The following is a 22,217-nucleotide window of genomic DNA, read 5'->3' as shown; positions in this document are numbered from 1 at the left end:
AATTTTGGACAGTTCATATATAAAATCTTACAGTTCCCGTTCAGCCACATTTGCAAAAGTATCTGATTTAAAACCTTGTGTTTGTGGTTGGTTGGTTGGTTGTTCTTATTTTTCTATTTACAAAAATGGCTTTAAGAGTTTTTCATCGGCTGCGGCTTTAGAAAAAAAACAAAAGCTTGAGCTATCAGTGATGCTTTTCATCTTGTGCGTGCTCGATCCTCTCTTAAGTGTTTTTGTCATCCATCCACCAAAAACTATAAATCGTCCTTCAGCCCTGGAGATAAAGAGCGAGATCAGAAAAACTGTGAGAACAACATAATGTGCTATCCATTTAGCCCTGCCTTTTAAAAAGTACCAGAAGTTAAAGCGATAAACGAAATGTTTCTCATGCTGGAATTTTTTTTTTCGAGTCTCACCAGATGGATTAAGGTCCTTAAGTCTGTCCATGCTGTGAAGAGCACGCATGGGTATCCAGGCTACCTTTGCTGTCTTTGGGAGCAGGGTCCATTTGAGAGCTGGTGTGAGATAGCCGTGAGCTATGCATGATATGGGCATCCAACATCTCCAAGAGTAGGTCATATAAAGGAACTACCTTCTTCATCTTCATGCAGTGCAGATGATCCATACCTTTGTTACTACATACAAACATAGTAGGGTGAGAAAAAGACGAATATAGAAACTTTATGCAAGCTAGCACGTTCCACTTTATCTGTACCTGACGTGTCTGATGTGGGACAGCAGCATGAGCAGATGGGCCAGCCGCGTTGAACGTTGCTGAAAACACAAGCCTGTCCTCGAGATGGCCCACACCAGGGCGTCTGTCACCGAATCCAGCAGACAGGGCAGCTTCGATCGTCCCTGCAGCTCCTCTCCAGCTTCAGAAGAGCTCAAACACATGTCTGCAATGACGCACAAATGCGCATAAGTGCCGTTTTTCGCCGATTAAAGCCATAAGGTGCTGACATTTATGAGTGCTTGAAATAATAGAGGCTAAAACCCAAAATACCATTGAATCCAAGGGATTTCCCATTCAGGACACGTTGGAGGCTGAGTACGAGGAGATAAACTATGACGAATATTCTGATGAAAAGTTCAGGGGAATCAGAGCAGGAAGAAATAGCGTTCCCCTCATATGCCCAGGTACTGCCTGTTACTCACTTTAATGAAATAGATACTTGGGTTGAAAGAGTTGAACCCTCATCAAAGCAGGCGTGTTGTCCCCATTAAGTCTTTACGGTGTTTGAAGGTTTGAAGGCCTTGCCAACACTCCCTTAAAGTTTAGGATAGTAGTAACCTTGTAAAAGAGTTATGGGCCTCTAGTGAAGACTCAGATTTATTATGGGTTTGTTGAGGTGAGTCATTTTTTTAATTTATTAGTATTTGGATGGGGGTTTGAATTTTGCCAAATTCGATGATATAGAGACAGTAAAGAAAACAGGAAATATGAGAGCAATTGCAGTAATAAAGGTATGAAAGCTGTGCATGTGACTGTAGTACCGAAAATGAATATTGGTACCAAATGTATACACACCAGTGACGGCTTTTGTACTTTTTTTGAGAGTGCATTTGGACAAAATGTGTTGTTACTGGATTTTGCGGTAAACCAACCAGACCAAGACCTTTACTTTAGAAAATGAAAAAAAGCCTTGTGGCATTCCAATTTTTTATGGCTTACCAATGAAACACTTTTTTTTAATGAGAAAAACATTCTGTACTGTATACCTACTCGAGTTAAGGAGGACCATGGCTTTCAGACACACATACTCTTCTCTCTGTAACTTCAGTTCTCTTAACCGGGATGTGGCTGCCAGCAGCATATCAAAGATTTCCACAAACCCCTGCACACAGCTGCTCTCATCCCTGCCAAAACAAAAAAAAATTATCAGTCTCACAAATTAAACTTCACCCCATCAGAAACACGTGTCCATGCCCTTAATCTCCAAACAATCTCCGGCTAACTCAAACCTGCTTGCTAAGAGCTGGAATTTAGAATTTTGTCCAATGTGTCAATAGTAAATAAGACGTGTGGTGCTCTCGGAGATGCTGAGAATTGCTACAGTTTAAAATTCAGCAATGAAAGAGACCAACATACTGTGAAAGCTTCACTAAACACTGGTGTGAACAAATTGAATTGGAATTTGAATTGACTCCGCCCTACAGGAAGTTGAATTGGAATTGGAATGGCAGGAAGTAGAATTAAATTCATGGCAATTCAAAGAAATTCCACAGTCACACAACAGAAAGAATCTCACATAAATTCAATGTTAGGAAAGTTACTTTGGAAAATTGTTTGGCAACCATTTGAAATACTTGGTTAAAGTAAAGCATTCTGGGAAATGAAGTCATGTTCCATCGTGTTCCACAAAATTACAATTATAAAAAATCAAACTTAATTATTTGTTATGTGACATTAATTGCTGGGGATAAACATTTCCTGTTAATGTAATCTGTACAAGTAGTTCAAACTAATATAATTTATAGAATATGTAATACATTTCTTTGAATTTCTATCGAATTGCAATTCTGCTTTCTTTAATTCAAATTCGAATTGTAATTCTAGATCCTGTTTTTGACATCAATTTAAATTCAATTCCAATGGGACGCAAGTTGTCCCGGTTACACGGCTGGATTGAACTTAACTTCTGGTCTCTGTTTGTTTAAAGATCTGGCTAGTGGCTAACTCTGGAACAAATACCTCGTTGAAAATAACAAAAGTTTTGGTTTCCTAAAGATTGATCATGGATCAATGCTATGTGAAAGAAGGTTTAGCAGCCGATCTGTAGTTAACATATAACATTCATTATACACAGTAACGTTAGCTCAGTGTAGTTTAATACTCTTTAGCTATGATTTGTAATCGACTTATTGTTTATTTTGATCAGAAACAAACTACTCTAAAATGACGTTTGTTCCACGAATGACGTTTTTTATGTTTTTATTGCTAAAATCGTATATATTCAGAAATGGAACCAGCAGTAGACTGATAGTTGGAGGGGGCGGAGTTAACGAATGTTCCCACCCAGTCATCATAAAATGGTCACAACAAGAGGGCGGAAGTACATTTTCAGATTTTGATTGAGGTTTACGAGGGCACATAAATAAAAAATGACAAACACTGATAAATTGTTTATAATAAATGCAATATGACACAAATCATATTTATAACTTAAACACAAAGCAGCTGTTCTGGATGTTCTGTATATTAGAAACGTTTAGTTCAACATTTAAGGTGAATGTTATATCAACCTATAAGAAATTTTTGTCTCAAACATTTTGTCTATTTTTATTAGAAAAAAATCTAAATTAGCACAAATGCGACAGTTGGATTGGAGTGTACAGCTATAAAAAAATAAGGAGATCATTTGTGACTTGTTTTTGTGTAATTTTTTTGTGATTTTACTGTTTTCTACATATCTACATATTTTCTTTTTTTGAAAATATGCTAAAAATGTAGCATGATGTAGTTACATCGTGTAAAAAGACCAACAGAAAAATAAAAGTTGTGATTGTGAGCTGTAACATGGCTGCAGGAGGCGCAACGATATTACGCAGTGCCCAGAAATAGTCCCCTGCCATTGAAAGTTACTAAGGGGACTATTTTCGGCTGCTGCATAATATCATTGCGCCTGCTGCAGCAATGTTACGACAGCAAAGTCCTTGATTATTACGCCAGAAAGAGAGTATAGTTCCTAGCCATATCTGCCTAGAAAATTGCAACTTTATTTTTCCGTCGGTCTTAGTACACGATGTAACTACAGAAGAGTCAAGTTTTAAATAGGAAAAATATCCAGACTCTTTGATTATTTTTAGCGCGATGCTAATGGTCTAATCAGATTCAATGGATTATGCTAAACTATGCTAAAAGTGGTAGCGCCAGACCCGAAGATCAGCTGAATGGATTCCAAAATGGTAAAAATCAAATGTTTAACTTTAGGGGAGTTGGAAAATGAGCATATTTTAAAAAGCCTGGATTTCACAGATAGGGTCACATTTGATTCTTGAATGAAATTCATGACAAATACCTGAAAAAAAGAATCTAAATCTTTAAACTGTCAGAAGCATTGCGCCCGAGTAAATCTAAGCCAGGTTGAGATCTCATCTGAAACCACATGTGGTCAGCAAGAAAATAACCTCACAAAACATATCCATCTTTTCTCATTGCTGTCTTGAAGAATTCATTGGGATATTAAAGAGATTTAAGCATTGTTTTTCTTTCCTACAGAAACACGCAGAGACCTCGTAGATACTGTATGACTCATTTAATGTCGGTGATGCACCGCGTATTATCCTGTATAATTCATTTAATGGCAACTGCAGTCAGAAAGAAGGCGTCCGCTGTTTCTGCAGCTTCTTGACTTTGGGAAGCAATTTTCAAAGTTGAACTCAAGAACTCATGGCTATGGTACAATGAATTCCTTATCTAAAACAGCCAATGAAAATACAGTACTTTCTGGCAACAGATTAGATTTATAGCGCTGTCCAAAAAAGAGCAAAACCACCCATGGCTAGAATGGATTAGAGCAACTGTAAGCCGAATCAATTTATTTCTAACGTTACAACATAGGTACATATACAACATAGGGTACAAAGGCATAAACGAGAAGGGTATTGCAGCTTTCTAGTTCTCACCACAAAGCCCAACATGCTGTAACATATCTGAGCCCATTTATGGCTGTATTCCTACAACATCAGCTGTTAAGAATTCCTCATTATAATCCAGAGCAGTCAAGAGTACACATGGCAATTTATATTTCATTATATTATTACATTTCATTTATCCAATTTCATTTGAATGTCGCAAAATGGTACAATTTACATCAATGGTTTATCTTAGATCCATATCACAAAATATGCAAAATTACATAAAGAGGTTATGTGATGTTTACATGTAATCCAGTATAAAAAACACATTTAAAAAAAGAAATGACCCCTAATAGGTTGATTTACAAATAAGCAGTACTGTTTTGATGCTGTTTAGAGATTTTAATGGAAAATTACTGGAGTGCATCTAAAGCATAGGAGAGTAAACAGATAAATTAAAGAATGTAGAGATGGATGTGCCTGTTCATAAATCAGGCCCCTGAAGGGATAAGCAGAATTAATTCAACATAGTTACCTGCTGAGACTGAGATCTGGAGAGAAGATGAGCTTTCCAGGGTGGTTAACAGACCTCCACATTAACCCCAGCATCAAAACCTCTAACCAGCAGCACTCCAACAAATGCACCTGGTCAAAAAGACTGAGCTCCACAAACCCTGCAGCGGGAAACATCAAACACTTTTATTCAATTTACTTCAGTACTTTTCTGTTTAAGCATTCAAGCAAGCACAGACTCAAAGTTAACATGTGATCACAATGCTTTCTCAATTTCAACAGTTAGAGAGATTGTGTTTCTATGCAAGGTAATCACTAGAAGAAGTTCTTGTAGTAAAAAAAATCAGTCTGGGAGAAAGTTTGCTGATGTACTCGACAAAATGTTCAGACTATAATCACAGGATCAGAACATGATTTAATAATAGCTTAGAGAAAGACCCATCGAAAAATCGAGTGTTGAAGTGATTTCAAGTATATTAAAAAAACATCAATTTGGGGAGAGGTCTCAAAGCAGAGAATTAGCTGAGAAATCTTGTGCTTTATAACCACCAAAAGATTTGATGGAAAACTAATTTCTAAGTTATATAAATACTGTATGATTTTTTGGTTTTTAGTGCTGCAATTGTTTAGATATACAGTACTGTGCAAAAGTCTTAGGCCACTGTGCCAGAATTACATTTTTTGCAATGTTATAGTGATCATATAAAATTGTTACTCAGTCTCTTTAATAGAATACATCCAGAAAATACAGGAAATGTGTATATAGTTTTAAAAACTGTAAAGTGATGTGTCAAGTTTTTAGAGTAAACTCCCCTTCCACTTCAGCAATAGCAGGAAACTGCAGGATCTCTTAAACCTAAATAAAATTAAATCCTAATTTCTCATTTTAAAGAAATTTGTCTTTTTACTTTATTCTGCTCAAAAACGCTCAAGATGTGTTTAGGGCCAAGAGAGGTCACTATTGATTTGTATAATAGAGCTGAAAAATAAGTATTTGAACACCTGTCTATCAGCTAGAATTCTGACCCTCAAAGACCTGTTAGTCTGCCTTTAAAATGTCCACCTCCACTCCATTTATTATCCTAAATTAGATGCACCTGTTTGAGGTCATTAGCTGCCTAAAGACACCTGTCCACCCCATAAGAATCCAACTACTAACATGGCCAAGAGCCGTCCAAAGACACTAGAGACAAAATTGTACACCTCCACAAGGCTGGAAAGAGCTACGGGAACATTGCCAAACAGCTTGGTGAAAAAGGTCCACTGTTGGAGCAATCATTAGAAAATGGAAGAAGCTAAACATGACTGTCAATCTTCCTCGGACGGGGGTTCCGGGCAAGATCTCACCTTGTGGGGTCTCAATGATCCTAAGAAAGGTGAAAAATCAGCCCAGAACTACACGGGAGGAGCTGGTCAATGACCTGAAAAGAGCTGGGACCACCGTTACCAATGTTACTGTTGGTTATACACTAAGACGTCATGGTTTGAAATCATGCATGGCACAGAAGGTTCCCCTGCTTAAACCAGCACATGTCCAGGCCCGTCTTAAGTTTGACAATGACCATTTGGATGATCCAGAGGAGTCATGGGAGAAAGTCATGTGGTCGGATGAGACAAATAAATTGAAAAATAAATATGGATGGACATTAAAACTTCTAAAACAAGAAGTCTGGTGGTGGTGGCCTAAGACTTTTGCACAGTACTGTATGTGACCCTAAAGTCTCATAATCTGAGGTGTGAGATTAGGAGCACCAAAGTTTGATTTCAGTCAGTGTTATTTCTCAATAAATATTAAAGATATTAAGGTTATTTTCCACAGAATGTTCTTTACATTATGTAGGATGACTTTATGTATAAAACAGTAAATCACAAAAATGACTTTAGCTGGGTTTTCACAGACTGGATGGCGTATTGTTAAGCAAAACATTATTTATGGATGTAATATATATATATATATTTATGGGAGTATATATATATATATAATGCAATAAAGAAATGTTTTCAGTGCAACTGTAAGTAAAATGTGACCCCCTGGACCACAAAGCCAGGCAAAGCTGAAATAAGCTTTCCACTGATTTATGGTTGTTAGGATAGAACAATATTTAGCCGAGATACAACTACTTGAAAATCTGGAATCTGAGGGTCCAAAAAATCAAAATATTATGACAATCGCTTTTAAAGTTGTCCAAATAAAGCTACACATACATTTTGATATATTTACGGTAGGAAACCTACAGAATATCTGCATGGTACATGATTTTTACATAATACTTAAATGATTTTTGGCATAAAAATTATCATTTTGACCCATACAATGTATTGTTGGCTATTGCTACTGTACAAAACATACCCGTGCTTCTTATGACTTTTATGGTTTTGTAAATAGTATTTCAGATAAACAATGAATATAAAGTGTTTGGAGTAACACTGCAGTGTGTCTTAAACAGAATCTTTTTTCACTTTAGACGAGGTTTAACAAGACAAGTTTTGACTTATTGTGTGATTGAATCTGTGGATACAATGCTTACAACGTTCCATAAACAACAAAGTCATAAGCAAAGTAAAATACTGAACTAATATCATAAAGAACTGAATACTCTGTTCTTGTACTGTAAATGGCCTTTACAGTTAAATCTTACACACACCTGGTATCTTCTTGGCCCAGCTTATCATATGAACGAGCTCTTTGTCGGCCAGGTTGGTGAGTGACATCATGACATTGGCCTCAGTGAACGGTCTTTTCATGTCCTTCATGAGGTAAATCTCAGGTGGCTCAGCATCGATAATGCGGGTTATTAGTTCCTCGGGGCTCAGCGTCATGGTAACAACCTCGTTTCTACTGAGGGGACGTGGGACACTTTTAACCTCCTGAGGCTTCTGGACGCTCGCTCTGGTCCTGGCAGGGAACCGTGCCAGTCGCTTCTGCTGCCCTCCTCTTTGTTGGTAGGTGCCACGATCTCGCCGTAATCCTGTGAGAAAAACAAAGGTCACGTTTCCTGTTAACCTCATTTTTACAATGCTTTTCTGTTTCAATACCCTGCGCACTGCATACAAAATCATCATTTATAAAGTGTACTCACTGTACGGTTACTACGCTGGCTTTTAAGATCACTTGTTTTGGCCAAATTGTAAGGGAGAATCAAATATTTCCTTTTGTAAATAAGAAATAATATGAAATATGTTTATAGTGTAAAGAGTGCATGAACAAATCACAACACCTCCTCGCTGTACAACATACTCATTTAAAATGACCAACCAAAGAGTTTCGATATTTTTCCTATTTAAAACTTGACTCTTTTGTAGTTACATCATGTACTAAGACCGACAGAAACTTAAAAGTTGTGATTTTCTAGGCAGATATGCTAGGAACTATACTCTCAAACTTGCGTAATAATCAAGGACTTTGCTGCTGTAACATGGCTGCAGCAGGCGTAGTGATATTACGCAGTGTCCGAAAATAGTCCCCTTGGTTACTTTCAATAGCTTTTAATTTTCCGTTGGTCTTAGTAAAGAATGTAACTACAGAAGAGTCAAGTTTTAAATAAGAAAAAATATCGAAACTCTTTGGTTATTTTTTAGCGCAATGCTAATGGTCTGGTCGGATTCGGTGGATTGTGCTGGGCTATGCTGAGGGTGCTAGCGCCAGATCTGGAGATCGATTCCAAAACGGTAAGATTCTGATGTTTAACTCTAGAGGAGCTGGAAAATGAGCATATTTTCAAAAAAGTGGAATGTCCCTTTAAATGGTAAAACGGTTTTAGGTACAATATACAAAATATATGGTAAACAGTAGTTTTAGGTATAGTGTACTTAAATATTAAATAAAATGAAAACTTTTACAATTTAGATTAATTGTAATTTATAAAAAGTTGGTTTACCTAAAACTTTTGTTGAACTGATTACATACATTTTTTAAAGTACTCTGAGCTTTGGTTTCACAGTGCTGAAGTGCATTTAATATGATATTTGATCCTGATACAGTAAAAAAAAAAAACTCAAAACAAACACATCAGCCAATGACAAACAAGTACATCACTTTTACTTCTAACCTTGAAGTGAAGCTGTGAAAGTAGACAGGGCTAAAACAGCACTTACAAGAAAGGATTAGTAAATACATTCAAGTCTCCACAGCAACAAGGGCTTAATTCTTCTATAGAGACTAAAGTAATCACTTATCTTTAGAGGACAAGCCCTTCAACCATACAAAGACCACAATCCAAGTGAAGAATATTAAATAAAATGATCCTTTTTAATGTCATCTCATTCAAATAAAAGCAAGAATGAAAATATTCAAGTGATTCATAATTCATGAGTTGTGTCTGTGTTGCTTTGGTGGTAGACACCTTTGACCAACATCTATAAATATCTAGGGCCAAATATTACATTGCCTTATCATGATAATCCATATAAACTCTTCATCACAGTATGATATATACTTAATATTGGGACACAGGCTAAAGTCCACGACTTTGGAAAAAAGTCAGCAGGCTTTGGCAAGCCCTGGTGTTGTATTTGTTAACTGTGTAAATGGCTTTTGGTATGGAAGGATAAAAATGAGATAGAGAGAGAGATAAAGCCTCACCACATTTCATCATTCCCACTTCGTAACACTTTCGGAGCCGACAGGCCTGGCAGCTTTTTCTGCGGTTCTTATCGATGGTGCATTGGTTGGTTGCAGGGCAGATATAGTCATTGTGTCCTGAGAAAATCAATCAAATGTTGACTCTTATCAAAGACTTGAAGTTCTTACGCACTTTAAAGGGGTCTTTTTGTTAAATGCATTAAAAGATGCCAAATACTGTGAAATAACCTGGGGCAATTTGAAAAATTGCAAGCTTCTGGAAAAATTAGGGTATTGTGTTAAAGGTGCCATAGAATAAACAACTATATTTACTTAGGCATGGATAAATAATAAGCGCTCTGTATATAGTAATGACATATCGTATATTGTTTGACATAATATATATTGGACGTGTTGATGCTAAAAACAAAGTAAGAACACAATGAAATACTTGAAGAACGTGATACCTTGAATACTCCTCTTGAAGAAAGCTTTGCAGCCCTCACATGACCAGACTCCATAATGATACCCAGAGGCGTAATCGCTACAGACAGCGCAGTAGTGCATGTCAGCTTTACCTCTGTAGGACAAAGCTGTTTCTCCAGCATCTCCTACCCTCTTCACCAGAGGTTTGCTATAGATCGCATAGGACAAATTTTATTATTAGATAATCATCTAGGGCTGTACTACAGAAATATCCTAACTCCAAAACCCCAGTCATGTCTTTTAAGTAACCATGATGGTTTTAGTTAAGATCTCATTTAGAACATCAGACGTCTCAGATCGTAATTTAAAGAGCACATATTATCCAAAATTTTACAAGGTGTTGGACATGAATGGGTGCTGGTAGTGTGTAAAAAAACAACCACCTTACAATAGAAAAATCCAACCTCTCCTTCTTTTTTTAATTCCCATTAAACCAAAAATCTTATTAGACATGCTGTCTCTTCTTAATGTGACATCACAAAAAACAAAGCCACACCCACGGCCATTGACTAACTGGTTAATTTTACCCAGATTTTCTTAATTTGTTTGTCTCAGACTGTATTGACAGGAATCAGATCTATTTTTAATCAAAAGCGCTCACTGTCTCTTAGTAAGGGAGTGAGGGCAGTAGCTCAATTGCATGAAAAGAGCACTTTTTGCTCCAACCCAAATAGGGCATTTTGTACATGATATAACAAATGATCTGTTGGGTATTTTGAGCAGAACCTTCACAGACACATTCTGGGCACACCGGATACTTATATTGTATCTTGTAAAAGTGGGCATAAGATCCCGTTTAAAGCTGCAATCCATAACTTTTGCGTTTATATCGCCATCTCTGTTTGCAACATAAAACTGCAGGTTACCTTACGTATTTATCTGAATGTTTGTTGAAAAACAACTGACGTTTTCTTTGAAATGCGACCCAACCCAACTTATGTAGGCTACTTGCTTGATAACTGATTGATGTCTGTTTTAACCAAAGACGTTACAGCTTTAAGACAACCTCTGAAATAATAAATACATAGAATTCAAATAAATAGATTTTTTTATACTTTTAAGTATCCACATACATTACAAAATTTAACCTATAATGTATATACACTCACCTAAAGGATTATAAGGAACACCATAATTATACTGTGTTTGACCCCCTTTCGCCTTCAGAACTGCCTTAATTCTGTGGCATTGATTCAACAAGGTTCCACCACATCCCAAAGATTCTCTATTGGGTTGAGATCTGGTGACTGTGGGGGCCATTTTAGTAAAGTGAACTCATTGTCATGTTCAAGAAACCAATTTGAAATAATTCGAGCTTTGTGACATGGTGCATTATCCTGCTGGAAGTAGCCATCAGAGGATGGGTACATGGTGGTCATAAAGGGATAGGCATGGTCAGAAACAATGCTCAGGTAGGCCGTGGCATTTAAACGATGCCCAATTGGCACTAAGGGGCCTAAAGTGTGCCAAGAAAACATCCCCCACACCATTACACCACCACCACCACCAGCCTGCACAGTGGTAACAAGGCATGATGGATCCATGTTCTCATTCTGTTTACGCCAAATTCTGACTCTACCATCTAAATGTCTCAACAGAAATCGAGACAGTCTTCAACTGTCCAATTTTGGTGAGCTCGTGCAAATTGTAGCCCCTTTTTCCTATTTCTAGTGGAGATGAGTGGTACCCGGTGGGGTCTTCTGCTGTTGTAGCCCATCCGCTTCAAGGTTGTGAGTGTTGTGGCTTTACAAATGCTTTGCTGCATACCTCAGATGTAACGAGTGGTTATTTCAGTCACAGTTGCTCTTCTATCAGCTTGAATCAGTCGGCCCATTCTCCTTTGACCTCTAGCATCAATAAGGCATTTTCACCCACATGACTGCCACATACTGCATGTTTTTCCCTTTTCACACCATTCATTGTAAACCCTAGAAATGGTTGTGCGTGAAAATCCCAGTAACTGAGCAGATTGTCTGGCACCAACAACCATGCCACGCTCAAAATTGCTTAAATCACCTTTCTTTCCCATTCTGACATTCAGTTTGGAGTTCAGGAAATCGTCTTGACCAGGACCACACCCCTAAATGCATTGAAGCAACTGCCATGTGATTGGTTGATTAGATAATTGCATTAATGAGAACTTGAACAGGTGTTCCTAATAATCCTCCAGGTGAGTATATTTTACTATAGTAAAATCTCCTTTTTAATACATACCTGTTTTCCTCTTCAGCGTGATCATGTGGCGTAAGTTCTGTCCAACTCCCATTGGCCGGATGGTTTTGCTGGAGGCGTGTCTGTTGTTGATGCAATGCAAATGAGGAAACGTGACTGTGAGGCGGCCAAAATAGAGTAGGGCTTAGCGACTGCCGTACCGATGGGCAGTCAGAAAGGGAAGTCGCACCATAACCCAGCAGAGTGGGGCTATAGAATGGTAGAGTGGTGAAATCATGGCCAAGGTCCGTGTAGGGTGAAGGGATGCAGATGGGGTGGCTCTCCGCCGTCAACGACGGAGATGCAGAGTTAAAGATCGGAGAGAGGACATGACTTCCTAAACGGCTCGAGTCCACTTCCTGCATTTGCGGTACAGAGTTTTCTTCCTCGGGATACTCTGACATGATAATCATGGATTAGCTCAGTGCTGTGGCATCATGAACAGGGGACTGTTGATGTATGGTACGTTGAAATCCTCAGTCATGGATGAAGAATTATGTAAAAATATGATGCAGGAAACTTTCCACTGGAAATGTGGGAAACTGATGGGAAGGAAAACATGTTTTTCATTCTATACATGTAAACAGTTCTTAGCTTATCTTTAGAAACACACACACTGAAATAAAGCAAAATAGTGTGACCTTTAAAGGGAAGTAAATATGAACATCAATAGGATGAAACTGTCTGCAAATACAAATTTAAATTTTGATATGATATTGTAATCGATGTAGAGCCAATCATTAAATAAGTCATTTTATATCCATGATCTCTAGACTAAAAAGATTTTAAAGATTTAAAAATACTTAAGCCATAAGATTCAAAAGGTTTTGCAAGGATGTGATATTATAGTGACACCTAAAGCTGTTATTAGGCATGACAGACTGTAACTGAACTGCAATGTTTAATTATTCAAATAATATTAAAGTTTTATACTTTAAACCATTTAAATGCCAATTTTTATATTTTTACACATTCATGTATGTTTATATATTTACATGTTAATATATATTTATTTATATTTTTATATATTCTATATTAAAAATAAATTTAAAAAAATTATATATAAGTAAAACAATTCTGAAATGAATATATGAATGTGTGTGTGGTTAAATATACACAATAATTAGACACAGTATACGCACATATATTATGCAAAAATCACTTTTATTTTGTATGCGATTAATCGCGATTAATCTTTGCCCAGCACTACAAATTATGTTATTAATTTTTAAACAATTATTTTGCTTTTTTGAAACTTTTTAAATGTAACACTTGTTTGTTGCTTTTTGTTCTTGGTATTATTACTGATGTAATTTAACTTTTAATATATGGTATACACAGTAGTGAAACACTGTATTGACCAATCAGCATGCGGGATCAGAACCATGCATTTTTTATTAAGCTTCATAAAGAAAACGACCAAATGAGCACAGATGACAGACTGGATCCCAGTTAATGATTGCTGGGAAGCTTTTCACAGTGTAGTAAGTTTTTATTAAAAAGAACTGGGTTATTCCTGCACTGTGTTCTATTTAGGGAACATCTAGATTCACGATTAAACAGAAACTGTGTAAAAATAAAAGAAATCCTCTTGTTTTGACTTAATTGTCATAAATGTTTTCTAAAATTACTCCTGCACTTCATCAAACACAACAACAACAGTTCATCTGTCAGACACTTTTATCCAGAGCAACTTAGAATGTAGTCAAATTACACATTTTATCAGTATGTGTGTTCCCTAGGAATTAAACCTATGACCTTGGGGTTGCTAGCGCTACGCTCTACAAGCACAAAAACAGTTTACACACATACATTGTGTTCCCTTGCTTTGTAATATGCTGACAGCAATAATCAATAGCATTAAGTATAACTGCAAAGTGAGATATACTGCAGCATCATAGGCTCGGGCAGGCTCATTATTATTTAAGAAACAATTTTGCTAAAAAGAAAGACTTTTTTCTAGTAAACATTTTTTATTTATTTAACTTAGCTAAATCTTAACTATAAAAATATCTATGTGTTGCATACATCTACACATTTTAAGTCAGTTTACAACACAAAGATAATGTATCAAGCATCGAAAATGCAGCTGTGTTGTTAATCGGCTAAAGATGAAATTTTATGTTGAACTGTTTAAAATGAATGATGCATTATGGCATAATAAAAACAAGACAAACATTTCAGTTTTAATCAGCTTTGTAGTGTGTCATTACACCCCAGAGATTGAAAGATGTATCACAGTCTCTCGTAGGACAGAGCATTGTAATAATAATATACATTAGGTCATTAAAATGAATCGTGAAGTGGTAAAGTGACTCATATTAATCTACATACCTACACGCTGTTGTTGCAGACTGTACTTGACAAAATAGCAGTTCGAAAAACTCTCTGACCAGACAGCCAACGGTGACTCGACCTGAGTCAGCTGAGGACTTTTGAACCCTTGTGTCAATGTGGACAGGCAGATGGCCAAAACATATCCGGCATAGAGCACGTCACTGCAGGAACAGACATGAAGTAAAGACAGATCATGCTAAAACATACATGTTTTAAATATTTAATAAAAAGGAAATACAATGTATAACAACACAAAATTAATAAAAAATGTGATGTTAAATACAGTTATCCTATAATGGATAAATATCAAAAACCTATTTTACATAAAACTTTATTTTATTATATTTTATATTATTTAAAATGATTATTTATTATTAAAAACAGGTTTCCCCTGTTTTTGTATTAGCCTAATGAGTCACAGATCTGCTGCACCTTACAGGCAGTGAATTTTAAGTGCTTATTAAATACTAAATTGGGTAAACACAAGTAAACAGGGACACTGATAATTTCTCATCAAATATGATGCTTCTCATACAATACATTACATTTTACCTGTATGCATTTGGCAGACATTTTTATCCAAACGACTTACAGTGCATTTTTATCTGTAACTGTGTTCCCTGAGGATCAGATACGTGACCTTTGCACTGCTAACACAATGTTCTACAAGTAAGGCTTTAAAGAACTTAATGTAATTTTAAACAGCTAAATAGCTTTCCAGTACTACACAGACTAGGAAGAAACCATAAATACTATACGAATTTTGTTCTATATTCTGCAATTTACTTCTGTTCTAGCTTGTGTATCAATCTTGCTCATACTTTTTGACATAGTGTACTATGATTTGGCTTTTATTACAAACTGTTTGTAATAAGTAAAAATCGCTTTGTAATAAAACATTAGTTAAATGAATAAATGTAAACTTAAGTGTCCCACTTTACCACCTGACCCATGCACCCTACAAGCCCCCTGTGTTCAGTAATTCATATAAACTTCATATAAACCATCAAAAAAGATGTCATTTCAGAACATTAAGTTCTGGCATCAATCACATTATTATAATAATTAGAATCTGTTTTCCCCATTAAAAAGCCCAGTAACCTTTAACCTTGTAAACTTTTCCTCTCTACAGTAACTCCAGCATTTCGTCTGAGAGGAGGGTAAGAAAATCACGACATTTATAGAGGAAGACATGAGGGGGAGAGCTGGAATCAGAAAGAGACTTTGAGCTGCCCGCATCAATTCTCTATAGACAACCGGTTTACCATGATGCAGCTTTTGAGGGAAAAAAGCACCCGGCCACTATCCAGCAATGCATACCAAACACAAAAAGTCCAAGGCCATGGTGTGATCTTTCCTCACTCCCTTCTCTAGCGGAAAACGGATAAGGGAGAGAAGGCGAGACGGAAACCATGCCCTGCGCAGGAGTGTTGGGAACTGGGGAAAGACCACCTTTGGGCCTATAAACCTTCTAGAAAACCTACAATACAGTTATATTGTGTTATATTTATACCCTCAAAGGAAGTTGTAGGAGTCACATGCAATTTACCAAATTTATGGAAATCTAATTTTAAATATGCAAATAAGGTTGTCACTACACAAAATGATTATGGTGGGAAAGTATACAAATTTATTGTCAATAAATCACAAAGCATGGCCTACAGCTTACAGGTCAATCTTAAAATATTAGTTTAGTAAAAAATCCTCTTTTTACTGTTCAACTGAAGAAATGATGTCAACTACACCTTGGATGGCCTGTGGGGTGTGAGTAAATTAACTGCAAATATTCCTTTATTAGGTGAACTAACCGTTAAAGTGATGCTGTGTGCATAGATTTGCACCACCAGAATAACCGGGACTGGTTTTTCAAGGCAAAAGCAACCAGTGCATGTCAGTTTAGTGTAAATAAACCTTTAGGAGTTTGCATAAGTGACATTGAGAGGATCTGCATGTATGTGAGCATAAATATGAAAATGCAAACAAATATCAAACTGTATTATTTTGTTTATCTATCTCTTCATGTGGTTCTTTATTTGGTATTTTTCATTTTATAAAGAGACTTACTAACAAAAAAAAGTAATGACCCACAATTTGAATAACATTAAACATTTCATCCTGAATCAGCTATTACGAAGACCATGGTTTTACTACAGTAACAGAGTTTAACTATGGCATTGTATCAAAACCGTATAACCACAAATTTACAATTGACTCAATACAGGGACCATAATTTAACAAGTAAAACATTATGGTAATGTACAAATGGTAATTAATCGGCTAAAACATGATTATTATCTTTTAATACATAAAGCATGGTAAATCTGTCACAGAAGGTTATCTGTTTCACATCTGACAAAACATAAAAACAGTACAAAGAAAAGTAGACAGACATAACCGTATTTTTTGTGGTAAAAGTGTAGTAACCATGTTTTTTCCGTGTATTGATTACTATTAGCAAAACCATGGTTTTACTACAGTAACCATGGTTTTCAAAAACTATTCTTAACCTTAATAGGTTACTATGATTAACTTACGTTAGAAAGCGATGAATAACCAATGTGTGAATGTAACGTTAATATTCGCACATTTTCATTCACTAGCTCGTGTCATACAGGGTCCACGCGCTCTCCAACATCAAATGTATTTGTGCGCGCACGCTGAACATAAACGTTAACCTTATAATGCGATTTAACAAAAGTTACTTCATATTTACTGTAACACAATATAGTATGATACTAGTGAACCTACCAATTGCAATCGGTGTTTTCAACATCAGAGTCTTGACATCTGTTCCGGTGGGTGAGTATCCGAAAGGAATATTTTATCTCCTTGCTGTCACTTTAAATGTGATAAAATTCTTGTCTAGGGGGAAATTAGCCACAAAAAAGAAAAAAGAAAAGGAACCCAGTCTCTGTGTACGCTTTAAAGTCCGCTCTGCTCCCTCTGTCACTAAACGCTCGTACTTATTTTTGAGAGTGCTTGCGTCATTGACCACACCCCTTGAACCTCCACCTCCAGCTTTCTAGTGTCTGCTACTGAAGCCCTTCACGGTATTTTATTAGAGCAGTCGTTTATATTTGGATGAATTATTTAATTGTTCATTTGCTGCAAAACCCACTGGATTCTAATAAAGCATAGCGTATAATTCATTCCTAGTGCCTTCATTTAAAGCACTGGCACACAGGATATATAGATATATAACTAGGATTTTTTTTTATCCTAACAACATAATAACATTATATTATATATTATTATGTTATTATAACATAATAACATTTAATAACATTACAAGGCAAATCAAAAGTGAACTCTTTAAATCCTTGTAAATTAATGGTTTCAGGTAGTTTTATTATGAAATGTGGTAATAACACCACAGCTGATCTATTGCTTTCATAAATTCTGACATTAGATATTAAGAAGCTAGATTCAAGCAAACCTTATGAAAAGAACTGGATTACATTCAACTTTATCATCATTGTACAGAGAAGTATCTATGAGAAACAGCAGCAGAAACATTAGCACTATAGAGTCCAGCATTACAGAGATATACATTCACCTAAAGGATTATTAGGAACACATGTTCAATTTCTCATTAATGCAGTGGTGTAATGGTGTGGGGGATGTTTTCTTGCCACACTTTAGGCTCCTTAGTGCCAATTGGGCATCGTTTAAATGCCATGGCCTACCCGAGCATTGTTTCTGACCATGTCCATCCCTTTATGACCACCATGTACCCATCCTCTGATGGCTACTTCCAACGGGATAATGCACCATGTCACAAAGTTCGAATAATTTCAAATTGGTTTCTTGAACATGACAATGAGTTCACTATACGTAAAATGGCCCCCACAGTCACCAGATCTCAATCCAATAGAGCATCTTGTGGGGGAACGGGAGCTTCGTGCCGTGGATCTGCATCCCACAATTCTCCATCAACTGCAAAATGCTATCCTATCAATATGGGCCAACATTTCTAAAAAAATGCTTTCAGCACCTTGCAATGCCACGTAGAATTAAGGCAGTTCTGAAGGCAAAAGGGGGTCAAACACAGTATAAGTATGGTGTTCCTAATAATCCTTTAGGTGAGTGTATATGACCAGTGTCCATTATAGTGCAAGTGGCATTTTGATGTGGGAATGTGCAAAAGTATCTGGAAAGTGGAAGAGAATAATGGCATGAAATAAACATTACAATTTACTATTATCTAATAAAAACCAGACCTCTCATATTATATGTAAAGCAATGGAAAGTGTACTCTAACGCGGTTGACCCATTTAGTGCTGTTATCCATTTTGTTAATGTAACATGTTTAACCCAACAGCCAAAAACAATGCATGGGGAAAAGCTCTAAATTAAACTCACTTAGCACTGCAAATGAAAGTTAAATAAAATTTCCAGAGCAGCGGGTCTGATGTTTTCAGCTTATTTAAAGTTATAGTTTTTGGCCCTCAGGGAATTGGAGTGAATGGTTGTAATTTGTGCACATTAGCAAGGGTAACAGTGCCGTGTAATGGCTTTGGAAATGTGGCAAGGTAAAGCCATCTCCACAGGAGAGCCATGCTTTAAGCAGAGATGCAATGTTAGGTGCTTTTCTCCCACTTTCTCTCTGCACCTGTATTCAGGATGTCAGATAACCAGCCATATGGCCTGCTGAGATGATTGCACCTGTTACCCCTGCACCTCAGAAAGCTCCAGCTTTTAGAGTTCAAGAAGTACAGGCTTGGTGATTACCTGTACCTGTACATCCACGGGAAAATCATTTATTGTTGTGCTGCAAATTATGTGTAATTACGACAGTCGTCTGACCGCCTCACTTGTTTAGATGAGCTCTACGAAAGACTTCTGGTAATTATGAGCTGTACAGCAGACCATAAAGTTTATAATTGCTGATAATTAACCTATCACAGGCCAAAAAATGTTAAACTAAAATGAGATATTAAATATAAAACTAAAAACTAAAAGTAGTTAATTAAGCATATAAGGAACTTTGACGCTACATCTCGAGCTACTTCACCATTATATTCACAGTGCACTGTGTTCTGTAAGTAATCTGTTGGAGAAGAGAGTCTGCACCTCAGAAGGGGTCTATTTTATTCTCTTCTCATTATTAATGGTGGAAATGGGTCCTGCTGATGAAACGAGTCGGAAGAATAAGGTAAAGACAGGACTGGCTGTATCTAATCCAGGCAGGTCTGCATTGGTAATAATCACCATTCAATGAAGGGGTTCCTGTTCCTTATATTCGAGGACTATTTCAATAATCACTATCATGAACTCTAAAGAAAAGTGGGAAGATGGAGAAAGAAATTGAATTACTTTTACAAAAAAAAGATATTCACTTTGCCCAGAAAACTATATTGGCTACCAAACTGGACTTTTCTGAACTGTAGTCTTTATTTGCACCTGCTGGGTTTAGTTCTCAGGTACATGTACATTTATATACTGTATGTGGATATGTTTATTTAAATGAACTTAGGTTGTGCATTTTAATGCTAGCATCATAAATTAACATTTGAGGTACAGGACTACTTTTACACTAATGACATTTGCATATTATTTCAAACCTAAAGATACACTGTCTGCTGGCATGTTTGCTATGGCATCTTTTATCCGCCTTTATTGCAGTTTCAGAAAGGCATATGGCTCAATTTTGAGTTGTGGTCTTTCTATGGTGCCAGTAAATTAAGTACGTTTCTATAATAAATTTTCCTGCTAGTATTTTTATATTAGACGCAAGCCATATATTGCAGAGTCAGTAAAGTGCCAAGGCGAGAAAATGCCAGCGAGCAGAAAAATGCCTTCCCTAAATAACAGCCCAACACGTGCCAATCAAAACAATAACATCAACGACTTCCTCTCTCACTTCTACAAAGCTTCATGCTGACCTCGATGCCCCCGTGGGTCAACTTGAACCCCTGGCGTGACCCTGGCAGCACCAGTCAGGAGGTTTTAATTCCTCGTTCAAGAGGTCCTGTGTCACTGAACCAATGTGTGTCCACCGTTGTTTGTGGCAGTGGGTTTTGGGATCTTCCTCTTCTTTACAAATCAATCATTCTCTGGAAGCCAATACTTCTTCTTTTTAATGTCAGCTGTTTTTGGGGCTCTTGTGACCTGTGCAGATGGTAACGATGAAGTGATGGTATACAGTCCTGCAGGTTATATCATTAAACATTATTTCTCAGTATTAGTGTATGGTATCAATTCAAATCATCAGTTACCAAAGTCTTCAAATTTCTTTATTATTTGCTTACATTCGGCTCAATGACGTTAAGGCAATTATTTTGCCCGATTGAAATTTTTTCCAGTAGTAAATGGGTTTGAATTCATATAAATATATCATATATGTAGTATTTATCCCATGTATGTAATTACTTTAAGTTTTTAAAAACCATCAGTTATGGTTGGTTTTAATGTTTCCTGTTACTTAAATGTCAAAATATCATATGGTGTGAGCGTCTGGCCATAATGGATTTTTAACTATTTGTCTTTTTGTCATTTGCAGTGCCTGCTCATCATGTGGTGTAACCAATAATACCAATTAACTGTATTAAATAAAATATCCAATTTCTGTGAAATATGAATCACTGATACAGCATGAATAAGTGAATAATATTTCTAAAACATTTTTATCAGTTTTATGTGATCCCAGGGTTCCCAGTGCTTCTATCAACCTAGAAAATGTGATAAACATCAACTCAGTAACTTAGTTTTGGTAAACTGTTCTCTGCAAGAACATGAAAAAATAGGTTGTTGAAATTTGGCTCTCCTTATGATGTCATAAGGAGCACTTATTATAATAATACCACCCCTTAATCTGCACTATCCAATCACAGAACTGCCATTTAGTGCAGAGAAAAAGAAAGAGAGAGAAAATAATTCACAGCACAATTGAGTTTCAATTGTATCAAACCCCCATCATTGTGATCAGTGTTTGCACTTCATCCACTCATTTGCATTTTAAAGGACACACCCAAAACGGCACATTTTTGCTCACACCTACAAAGATTTATTTGACATCTTAAAGTCTTGTGACATGGCCCCTTTAAAAATTGTCTCAAGATCGGCCACATGAATAGGGTGGCCATTCGTACCAGTTCTGCCGGACACGTCCCGAACAGGTTTTCGGGTTCGTTCTCCGGAAGTCGCATTGGTCAACTGCCTACGTCATCAAGGTTTAATATTTCAGGTTCAATTTCAGGAAAGCAACCGTTACATTTCAAGGTAAGAATGAAACAACAATGATTGTATGTCTTAAAAGAAACAAATCTTAATTTTCTAATGTATTTTAACTGAAATGTGAGAACCTTGATGACGTATGCGGTCGAGCAACGCAACATCCGGAGAACGCACCCGAAAAACATGTTCGGGACGTGATCTATTGTTTTTCCACATTATGCACCCTATAATGTACAGTTGGTTGACACTGCAAAATAAATCTTGATAAAGTGATCATCACCACAAAATAATAGTGTGCGTGGACCTGATTTATTTTACTGCCTTCTTTAGCTGTAAGGCCTTGACCAACCTG

General features: G+C 36.6%; 1 protein-coding gene across 2 annotated transcripts; it reads right to left on the bottom strand.

The window, feature by feature from the left end:
- Positions 1 to 75: 75 nt before the first annotated feature.
- esr2a (estrogen receptor 2a) lies at positions 76 to 17,637 on the bottom strand. 2 transcript variants are annotated; one of them, XM_055186991.2, is made up of 11 exons: positions 17,438 to 17,637; positions 14,687 to 14,850; positions 12,356 to 12,894; positions 10,123 to 10,289; positions 9,677 to 9,793; positions 7,740 to 8,063; positions 5,117 to 5,255; positions 1,727 to 1,860; positions 716 to 899; positions 417 to 635; positions 76 to 274 (listed from the first exon to the last, which is right to left on the bottom strand). In XM_055186991.2, the coding sequence occupies exons 3-10, from the start codon at positions 12,763 to 12,765 to the stop codon at positions 434 to 436; spliced, it is 1,677 nt and encodes a 558-aa protein (XP_055042966.2). In that variant the 5' UTR covers positions 12,766 to 12,894; positions 14,687 to 14,850; positions 17,438 to 17,637; the 3' UTR covers positions 76 to 274; positions 417 to 433. The 2 variants fall into 2 exon arrangements, with proteins under 2 accessions (XP_055042966.2, XP_055042967.2); XM_055186992.2 differs by having other exon boundaries at positions 14,691 to 14,850.
- Positions 17,638 to 22,217: the final 4,580 nt, after the last annotated feature.

This window comes from Misgurnus anguillicaudatus, chromosome 18 (assembly GCF_027580225.2).
Source record: "Misgurnus anguillicaudatus chromosome 18, ASM2758022v2, whole genome shotgun sequence".
Lineage (NCBI taxonomy): Eukaryota > Metazoa > Chordata > Actinopteri > Cypriniformes > Cobitidae > Misgurnus > Misgurnus anguillicaudatus.
The sequence above is the reverse complement of the archived record's forward strand: the minus strand, read 5'-3'. Positions and strand labels throughout refer to the sequence as shown.

Excerpts from the sequence above, each read along its gene's own strand:
- esr2a (XM_055186991.2), bottom strand. The coding sequence starts at position 12,765 with ATGATTATCATGTCAGAGTATCCCGAGGAAGAAAACTCTGTACCGCAA. Across the intron at positions 8,064-9,676 it reads AGTGGGAATGATGAAATGTG|GATTACGGCGAGATCGTGGC; the intron begins GTGAGGCTTTAT and ends TTTTTCTCACAG. Across the intron at positions 5,256-7,739 it reads CTGGGCCAAGAAGATACCAG|GGTTTGTGGAGCTCAGTCTT; the intron begins GTGTGTGTAAGA and ends TTCCCGCTGCAG.